The 10,286-nt window shown below is 39.3% G+C and overlaps 1 protein-coding gene and 1 pseudogene across 9 annotated transcripts in view; one reads left to right on the top strand and one right to left on the bottom strand.

The window, feature by feature from the left end:
• Window positions 1–332: 332 nt before the first annotated feature.
• Window positions 333–1,386, bottom strand: LOC118985425 (hypoxanthine-guanine phosphoribosyltransferase-like; annotated as a pseudogene).
• A 2,174-nt stretch (window positions 1,387–3,560) lies between these two features.
• RBM39 (RNA binding motif protein 39) overlaps window positions 3,561–10,286 on the top strand; it is a 32,737-nt gene continuing 26,011 nt past the window's right edge. For 5 of the 9 annotated variants that reach the window (XM_037043968.1, XM_037043967.1, XM_037043965.1 and 2 more), the window contains exons 1-3: window positions 3,562–3,878; window positions 4,500–4,563; window positions 6,317–6,366. In XM_037043968.1, the coding sequence (XP_036899863.1) occupies window positions 4,513–4,563; window positions 6,317–6,366 (101 nt within the window). In that variant the 5' untranslated portion in view covers window positions 3,562–3,878; window positions 4,500–4,512. Of the gene's footprint in view, window positions 3,879–4,499; window positions 4,564–4,789; window positions 4,863–6,316; window positions 6,367–9,816; window positions 9,889–10,286 lie in introns of all 9 variants that reach the window. The other 4 variants (XM_037043971.1, XM_037043970.1, XM_037043972.1 and 1 more) reach the window with 4 other exon arrangements.

The following is a 10,286-nucleotide window of genomic DNA, read 5'->3' as shown; positions in this document are numbered from 1 at the left end:
CCAAAAGGAACTGATAGTCTTTAGGCTCATAGTACAAATAAAGAGCTTAAGAATGCAGCAACTGCCCTGGCTAGTGTAGCTCAGTGGATTGAGTGCGGGCCTGTGAACTAGGGGATCGCTGATCGATTCCCAGTCAGGGCATGTGCCTGGGTTGCAGGCCAGTTCCCAGCAGGGGACAAAGGAGAGGCAACCACGCATTAATATTTCTCTCCCTCTCTCCTTCCCTTCCCCTCTAAAGATAAGTGAATAAAATCTTTAAAAAAGGAATGCAGCAACTGATATTTCTAAAATACAAACCAGATAAAATTCTTTGAAGATGTATGCAATAAACTCTACTAAGCAGCTGGCCACAGACCTAGAACATTTGATAACTTTACTGGTGATTTCAATAGGATTCCAGATGTTTCCAAACTCAATTTGAACTCTCATCTTAGGCTTTGTATTTTGTTCTTCCTTCCAGTTTCACTAAAAACACAAACATGATGCAACCTCCTAAAGTACTCATTGTAGTCAAGGGCATATCCTACAACAAACTTGTCTGGAATTTCAAATCCAACAAAGTCTGGTCTATATCCAACTTTGAGGGGTCCTTTTTACCAGCAAGCTTGTGACCTTCACCATCTTTGAATTATACAGTTTGACCAAGGAAAGTAAGGTTTGCATTGTCTTGCCAGTGTCCATTATGTCTTCAACAACCAGGCCCTGGCTGGTGTAGCTCAGTGGATTGAGCATGGGCCTGCGAACCACATGATCATGGTTCGATTCCCAGTCAGGGCACATGCCTGGGTTGCAGGCCAGTTCCCAGCAGGGGACTCACGAGAGGCAACCATACGTTGAAAAACAAACAAACAAACAAACAAAACAAAAAAAAACCAACCAAGACATTCTTTCCAGTTAAGGTTCAGAGATCATCTCCACCAATTACTTTTCTGTCTCCTGTCAATTGGTCATTACAGTAGCTCTTCAGTCTGATAAACTCTATACTCATAGACTTTGCCATAGGAATGGATCTATCACTATATCTGTTCCAGGCTTTGATGTAATCTGGCAGATCGTCAAAGAATTTATAACCCCCCTTGAGCACGCAGAGGGTTACAATGTGATGGCCTCCAATCTCCTTCATCCATCTCCTTCATCACATCTCGAGCAAGCCGTTCTGTCCTGTCCATAATTAGTCCTTGAGGAATAAACATCTCTCTCAAAACCTTAGTGTAATGCTTAAGTATACAGAAAAAATCTAGGTCATAGTCTGGTTCATCATCACCAATCACGACACTGGGGCTACGAGTCACCATAATGGAGCCAGCAGGCGCAACAGCTGAAGGCAGTCTAGAGGTCAAGATCAAGTTCTGTGCTGTCATGTCCCCAAACAAAATATTAAGAAAGGACCATCTTTAAGCTGTGATATTTGCACAATTACAAGGCACATACCTGGCCAGTGTGGCTTAGTTGCTTGGAGCATTGCCCCACAAACCGAAGGGTTGAGTGGTAGATTCCCAGTCAGGACACATACCTAAGGTCAGAGTATATACATAGGTTGTAGGTTTGGTCCCGGTCAGGGCGTGTACAAGAGGTAATATATGGAAGTTTCTCATAAGGAATCCTTAGAGAGGATTAAAGGAAAACAAAACAAAACAAGTCACATATTGTTCCTTTTCTGACATATTGTGCTTCAATTCAGTTTTCTTTGACGACTTTTAACACTTAAAAAGTCAATAGAGGCCCTGACTGTTGTGGCTCAGTGCATTGAGCACAGACCTGTGAACCCAAAGGAAGCAAAGGGTCTCTGGTTTGATTTTCAGTCAGGGAACATGCCTGGGTTGTGGGCCAGGTCCCCAGTTGGGGGGTGTGCAAGAGGCAACCTATCGATGTATCTCTCACATATGGATGTTTCTCTCCCTCTCTTTCTCCCTTCCTTACCGCCTCTCTAAAAGTAAATAAATAAAATCATTTAAAAAATCAATAGAGGATGTGAATTTTCAGGGAAAGGAGTAAGAGAACATTACTAATATGCAAAATCTATTACCCTCTTAAAAAAAAACAGTTTAAAAGGTTAACTCAAAACAGAAAGCCACCTTACACTACATTTCCTGTAAAATGGAATATACAAATGGGAATATACACCCATTTCCTGTAAAATGGGTATATATATATATAATATACCTATATATATATGTATATACCATATATATACATATATATATATATGTGGGTATATATTACTTGTTTAGTAACTACAGAAGTTAAATTTTTTGAGAATTAAATATTTTCCAGGCATGCTACAGGCATTATCTCATTTAACTCTCACTATACTACTAGACATTCATTCATTTATTTATTCCCTTGTCAAGTATTCACCTGGCTGGGCACACTGGCTGAACGCTGAGAATTCAATAGTGAACATTACCTGCCTAGGTCAGCGTCAAGAAGTTTAGCTCAGTAATTATACTACCTTCTTCTTCATAGGAGAAAATGGAGGATAGGGCTCTATGAGGTTAATTTATTTTTCCAACGCCGCACAGGTTTGGAGCAGTTACAGGAACCTGGGTATGTCGTTTCAAATCTTTTCCCTCAATCAATAAGGAGACTTCTATTAAGATTTTTGCTTGTATGTAACCTAATTATTTTTGAAACCTTTTTCTGTTGGAGGAAAAAGCTTTGTACCCGTGACCTCTCTGGTCCCTTTCCCCCCCACTCCCCACCCGTGACCAAGTACAAGCGGTGAATTTACTCTTAACTGCCCAGGCATCTGAGAGACTTTTCAGGGGCAAGGAGCCAGGATTCAGGAGAATGGGGGACATCTTTAAAGAAACAACAGCAACACAGACATAAGGCCAGACTGTAATTCTCGGGGTGCAAAGCTGATCCACTGCCCAAGGAAGCACTTTTTTTCTCTTTCTCTTTGTCTTTCTCTACTACTTCCGAAGGGGTTCTGAAGCTGGACTGCACACGCAGAGCCTAGCCCACCGGCTCCAAAAGGCCGGGACATATAATTTTTATTCTACAGCCCTTAACCCTCTATCCCTGTACTGTCTCTTCTTACATTCTCTTACGTGCTTTTTACTTCGTCTTCACCTGTGGTGGATAATTTATATATGACCGTTTTTTGTTTTATTCTGTCGCCATATGGACTAGGTTGCCTTGTGGCGACCTTGACAGACATCTGGGTGGGAGGCCCCGGGGAAGGTGGGGGCGGTTAGCTGCAAGGATGAAACCTTCAGATAGCTGTAGGGAGGCGCCACGAGGAGGTGGCGACAACCGAGTTCCACTCAGCGTTGAGTCTTTTAAAGGATTGACATGAAGTGTACCAACGGCCTTTGCTCCACCAACTCGCGCCGTCTCGCGAGTTGTGGACGCCAATCCAGGGGGAGGAGTCAAAGTGCCTCTCTGAAAGGGGGATGGGAATATCTGTGGCGCAATCATTGCGCGAGATTGGGCCTTGGTTGCTGGGGCTTCATCCTTAAAACATCTCGCGATATTTCGTCCTCTCCGGTCTGGAACTACAGGCAGTTTCTCGCGAGAGCCCGTGCTGCGGGCTCTGTGAGGCCCCGTGTGTTTGTGTGTGTGTATATGTGTGTTAGTGAATGTGAGTACGGGGAAGCAGCCGCCGCCATTTCAGAGAGGCTGCGGTCGTTGTCGCAGGCTTGGATCCTGAGCTGCCGAAGCCGCCGTTCTGCACTCCGGAGCAGGCTTCTCTAATCCCATTGTTTCTTTTAGATTTGCTCGGGCCTATCCGCCCTCGGAGCCTGAAATTCGGGCTGGGCGGTACCGCGGCCCGGGCCTAGAGGCTTAACTGTAGCAACAGCGGCGGCAACGCAGCTCCAGCAGCTCCCTTCTTTCTGAACACGAGCACCACAGGGGCCCGGAAGGCCGCACAGGTACGTAGTTGTTGTGAACCCTAGTATTTGAAGATATTTTTGAGGTTGGATCTTTTCTGGGTTGAGGAACACTCTTTAGGCGTTTTTTTAGCGACGGTGGGGGAGGGCAGGCTTTCTAGAAATCGGCCCCATTTTGGCGACCGCGCCCTTCTTTTCCGGTTGAGTAAGTGTTAGGGTTCTTGGGTGTCACGGACCCCAGGGAGGCCTCGGGCAGATGGCGACCTGTTCCTTCGAGGCCTGGGCCGGCCGCGACCTCCCAACATGGCGCCAGCCGAACGCTGCTGCCACGGCACACAACCCGTCGCTATCGAGGGAGTTTCCCCTGCTTCTAAAATGGCAGAGCGGGTTTTCCGCGGAGAGGCGCGCTCGCTCGAGGCTCCTGGGTTATATTTTTGGAGTTCATTGCAGGGTTTTAAAAGTGTAACATTTAATTTATTTTCACGTGCTCTTAGAGAGGCATTTCCGATTTAGTTACCAAGACTGGTAGAGTGCGTTGTGCTACCTTAGTCATTCCTGAGCTTTTGAAAATGTTTTTCTGAAGTGTTGGAGTATTTGAGTAAGAAATCGAGCATAAATGAAATACATTTACTCATAGAATTAATTACCTTATTGTTTTTATAGGCGTTTAGAGAAAATGGCAGACGATATTGATATTGAAGCAATGCTTGAGGCTCCTTACAAGAAGGTGAGAGAAAAAATGTTGGTGAGGTTTATATATTTCTTGATTTAGCATTATTCACGAAACTACTGCTGAAATGTAAACTAACCTCCCCGGAGCCCTCTTGATTTATCTTATCAGAGATGCATTACGTATAACTTGCAAAAGTAAATATATGCTATTGATGTAATAATATTGTGCAGTAGTTTCACTTCAGCGTGATGAATAAATGCCCATCTATCTCTCTTTGTAGACTTGCCTAACGATATCTCACCTCTACTCCCATGAATTCACCTTTGATTCCAGTGTGAACTGTCAATCATAAGGTAGTAATTGAGTGACTTATCGCTGTACCGTGGTCCCCTAGGTAAAATGACTCAACTAAGAATTACCAGCTCCAGTTTGGTATAGCAAAAAGGTGAATGTAGTGGTTTGGGAAAATAGCAGGGGTCCAAGAATAACAAAGTAAAACCAGTCTGTGGCAAGCAAATCTTTAATGTCTTACAAGAAGAAATGGGTGAGATTTATAATATTTTCCTATATATGTAAAAGACTGGTGAGAGTAAAATATTAAAACAGGCAGGTGATGATCTGCTTAGTTAAAAAACACTAAATTCTTGGATCCCTGAACAGAAAAAAAAATTTTTTAAGCAAAAGAGGCAGTATCACAACTTAGAGTCACTTGGTGACTGTCTTAATGTTCTCCATACTGTTTTATTTTTAATTAGTCCCTGCCATATTTCACACTAAAAAACTACAAAGGAATTTGGCTAATAATAAGTCTTTGACCCATTTCAGTATCACAGTGAAACTAAAATGTCTTTTCATTCTTTCACCAGTTGGTGGTGAAAATAGCAGTATGCATGCATTATCACTGGTCTCAAACTGTAAGCTTTGTAAGTTAGCAGTTATACTTCTATAACTGGTGTGATCAAGCTTTAAAATAAACATTGCGCTAAACCTTTTTAAAATAATACATTTGTTTTGGAGTGTATAGCACAACCATGTGGTACCAATTTGGATGAATTCTTTATAGCTTTAAATAGTGTACCTAGTTTAATAATGCTTAAGACTCTTGAAGAGCTTTCTATTTTAATGTTAAGATTCTTGTGTCTTAGTTAAACATGGATGTAGTTCCGTGTAAACAGGTATGGAAGTAGGAAATGTTTAGGCTGGACTGGTGGATTATTAATTGACTTTCTTGGGTTCTTGAGAGTCAACATTACTAAAGCAGTGTGAATCCCTGTTTGCTTCAGGGCGAGATGTGTGACAGAGGTGGCATCAAGCTCTTACAGTCCCAACCCTCCAACGGAAATGGGCGAAGATCTCAGGAATGGCATCGGTCACAGGAAATCCATAGTGGCTGGCTGCTAGCGTGGCCACTTGGGGCTTAGGCAGAAATAGAGCCATGGTACTGACCAAAGGGACCATAGCACATGGAATAAAACTCAAAACAGGACTTTAATTCATGTTTTAAAGAATTCTATTTAACCACTTCAACACTGTATAAATCTGGATAACTTAATATTTATATAAGAAAGTAAAATTTAACATGTTAATGTGCCTTTTTATTTTTGTATCTTGATGACTTAATTGTAAGCAACAAAGTGGTTAAACACATACCCATCTAAATTTTTTTATAGCCTTCCATGTTAAACTATGGATAAGTAATTAGTTTTAAAATTGTTTTGTATTTTCTTATTCCTGTTCCCTTTACCCTTTGACAACTTGAAATGTTACCACTTCGTCCTCATGATGTTCTTCTATCAACCTTGCTTAGGATGAGAACAAGTTGAGCAGTGCTAATGGCCATGAAGAACGTAGCAAAAAGTAAGTTTTAAGAAGGGAGCTGGGGTGGGGGGAACTTTGGGATCTTAGTAAAATTGTGTTCCTGTGGCTGAAGCATCCAACTAAGGTTCTCTTTGGAAGCTTTTCTTTTCCTCTTTTAGAAAACTGGTTCTTTTTGGGGAATCAGAAACTATTTGAGGATATAAAACTATGGACTCCTTCCCTAGATTTCAGGGACCTTTTGGACACCTTCCCCTCCAAATTCATCCAGGACAATTTGTATGAATGTTATATTACAGTTTTTTTGTTTCCAGTTTATTAACTTTGGTTTAATGTTTAATGATGTTATCAGTTAAATTTCCTAATTGATGTTATCTTCCTAACCCACAACACATCTTCAGTGGGTTAGGAAGAAGAAAAGGTAACAAAATAATCAGGCCAAGGAAAGTATTTTAAATTACTTAAAGAAAGGAGTCACAGCTATGAATTAGCCATGCTTCTTGCTGCTTAAAGGCTCTTTTTGTCATAATGGTATATAGCATACTTAAGTACTTCTTACGTTCATCTTACATGTCTCTTGTTTGAAGCTTTTAAAACTCTAGTAGACTTGATAGTGAGAATGAAGTTTTGAAAAATTGAGTGACACAAGTTAATAGAGTTAAATTAGTAATCCAAAACCGTAATAACTCAGTGCTTTAGACTAGAACAGAATATAGTATACAAATTAGATCTGTTATATAAGTTTGGATGCTATTGGTGTTTCCTTTCAGCTCTGAAATTATTCTTGTTATTCATGTTATTATTCTTAATACCATGGTGATATATACACATTAAATGTTTTATTAGGCTATATTTATGATGTCATTAAAACATTTTGTCATGTTCATGACCACTTAATACACAAAGATGATGGTAAATAGCCATTCACTTGGGTTTTGTTTGTTTCTTTGTGTTTTGGGTGGCTCTTAAGAGCTCAGTGCTTTATAATAATACACTACCTCAACATTCTCATGACTTAGGTAGGTTGATATAATTTCATAAAAAGATGAAAAAATGTTAAATTGAATTATTCAGGCTTTGCTACAACATTTTTAATTATAATTTTCCTAAAATAATGTTGTAGTAATGGATTAAAAATGATATAAAACATCCTACCTTTTTTTTCTGGTGGGAGTCTGTTGTAGTTTCTTCACTAATCACAACAGGGTATACGTATTAGATCGTTACATGTGAGGGAATCAACCAATCATTGTATGGTTTAATGTGTCAGGTTTTAGACCTTTACGAAAGTAACTATTTCCTATTTAATGGTTCTAATTCACAGTTCTGTAACCCAGAGATGACTTAGGAAGGGATATTCATACATCATGAAATAATTTAATTGTCAGGACTAGTGGCTGAGGGTAAAGCTCTCATTTTAAGTGTGAAAATGATGAGAACTGCACTGTGGGGTACAGACCCTTGTACCATTTTTATTACTATTTTTTGTTTGTTTTTAATTTTTTAAGATTTTATTTTTAGAGAGAGGTGAAGGGAGGGAGAAGAACCTTGATATAATATTGATATATCAATGTGCAGTTGTCTCTTGTGTGCCCCCTACTGGGGAGGGGGTGGCCAGCCCACAACCCAAGCATGTGCCTGACTGGAAATTCAACTGGCGACACTTTAGTTTGCATGCCTGAGAACTAAAGGCCCCTCAACCCACTGAGCCACACCAGCCAGGGCCCTTGTGCTATTTTCAGGTGTTATTCCTTCTTGCTAACATTATTTCCAGTTTTACAATAACTTCTGCATCTAAGCTCATTAAAGCTACCAAGTTTTTACAAGGACCCAATAACAGATGCTTGGTGGCCTTTATTTAATGTAAGTAGTCTTACGAGACTAAATATAATGGACAGTTCTCTTTAATTGATCATAGGGATCTTTGACTAAGGGGGGAACTTTGCAAAACGTTCCAACTACCATCTAGGATCTTTTTAAATGTACAAATTACTTCTCTTAAGACATCTCACCAGTTATGTATAGCTGACTAAATAAATGGCTCCCTTATTCAATCAGGAACTTTTTCCCATTTTTCTAAAGGGAATTAATCTTTCAATTTAATTTCAAAGTTATCTGGGAGAGAAATGTTGTATTTAGGGATAGATAGAATATAAAGCAAAATGTTCAGTGCTTTAGTGTTTGGTGTAAGTTCAGTCAACCAAAGAAAGGTGCCACATTGCATTTTTCATCTTAAAACTTCATTGTCTTAAAAGCCACTGAATGTTGGATGTAGTTTTAAGGTAGAAAGAAAATATACATTATGAGAATTAAGCGGGACCAGTAAATGTTTTCTTTCAAGAAAAAATTTTGATTCTCAATACATGCTCTCAGTTGTATTCCGATAGCAAAAGGAACTCAGTTTAATCTAATACAAAGTGATTATCAATTAAAGAACTACATACTCTAAGTTTGGCAAGACATCAAAGTACGCTTTTTAAAGTACTGGAGCTTGCCTTCATGGGAATATTACTTGTTAGTGTAACCAGTTTAGCAAAGTCTAAATCAGCATTTATTCAGTTAAATTCTTTTAGGAATTACTCAAAAAAGAGTAACAATAAAATGACACAGTTGAAATATATTGGCTACTGTGGTGTGGATTATCTATAAATTTTGGAATAAATGACTTTTCTATTTTTTTCTTATTTTCCAGAGTACTTTGCATTTAAAATTTAGATCTTCTTACATGGAAGAGGTCAAATCCAGTTATAGCAAAACACCTTTACAGCAGAGGCCATATAACCAAAAAGTCCAAAGGCCCAGCCCAGTGGACCATTTACTTCAATGATGTTCAGTACAAAATTCCACTGCCACTAAAGACTTTGGAAAGTCCCTTTTAAGTTGTAACAGGATTTGACTATTAGTATGGATTTATATAACCTCTTTTTAGTTAACTTAGTGAATGTTCTTTGAAGCTATACACTGATTTCTTACACCCTTAAATTTTTGTCTGGGCTTTTATGCAGAGGATTGTACTTTCTCAATGTCTTAGTATGTTGCTGTCTTTTTACCTGTCTGGGGTTGCCTTCAGATGTGGGTGGGGACTCATTTATTAAAAAGTCCTAGGAAGACCTTAAAATGAAATTAGCTATTCAATTTTTTAAGTCCTTTCCTTTGTTAAAATAAGTCTTGGGCCTAAAAAGAGGTAAATAGGGAGGTTGGCTGCCTCTCTTCTATGGGCCATCTATAAGCAGAGCAAAACTTGTCTTTGTGGGAGATGGAGTTACTTTTTACTTTGTCCCCTAATTATGTTTAGGACTTGTGAGTATAGCTATTGCACAGAATTCCTTAAGAGAGTGTCAGGTTTTTCAGGTAACAAAGTTGGAATGTTATCTGTTGCCCTTTGGGCATGCTTTTATGACATAATAAATAATGAGTGTAGCCTAATTTTCTGTCATGTGCTACCTAGCATATACATTTCTGACAGTCAGGTGGATTATCTTGAAATTTTAGACAAAGTTTCTGCCTCCTTGGAAAGCTCTACATCTCCTTGTGATTGGAGTGTGGGTTTCAAGATTCCAGAAGGTGGGTGTCTTCATTTTCTATTTTCAATGCACTCTAAGATGGCCTACTTACAGGTTCTCTGAGGCAGACTCTGGTTGCTCTTGTGCTAACTTTACTTTGATAAGAACTAAACAGTTAAAATCTCCAAATGATGGTAGAGTTGTCAAAATGTTTATTCTTTTAGCTACTATAAGTTGACATTTTAGTGGAATAAGTTTATTTTGAAATGGCTTTCAATCTGTATTGAAATATCTGAAGGCACCTCTAAAATTTGGGTGATAGCACAGAGGTATGGATTGTAAGATTTAACTATGAAATGAGTGGGTGGTATGTTGTGAAGAGTACAGAAATGAACAGAAAGATATGACTGACTAGCTTTTTTGCCCTACAGAGTTTGAAACTTTGCAAAGCTTTATATA

Source organism: Sturnira hondurensis, unplaced genomic scaffold (assembly GCF_014824575.4).
Source record: "Sturnira hondurensis isolate 20B ecotype Veracruz unplaced genomic scaffold, ASM1482457v3 Scaffold0004136, whole genome shotgun sequence".
In the NCBI taxonomy this organism is placed as follows: Eukaryota; Metazoa; Chordata; class Mammalia; order Chiroptera; family Phyllostomidae; genus Sturnira; species Sturnira hondurensis.
Note: the sequence above shows the minus strand (reverse complement) of the source record. Positions and strands in the feature narration are given on the sequence as shown.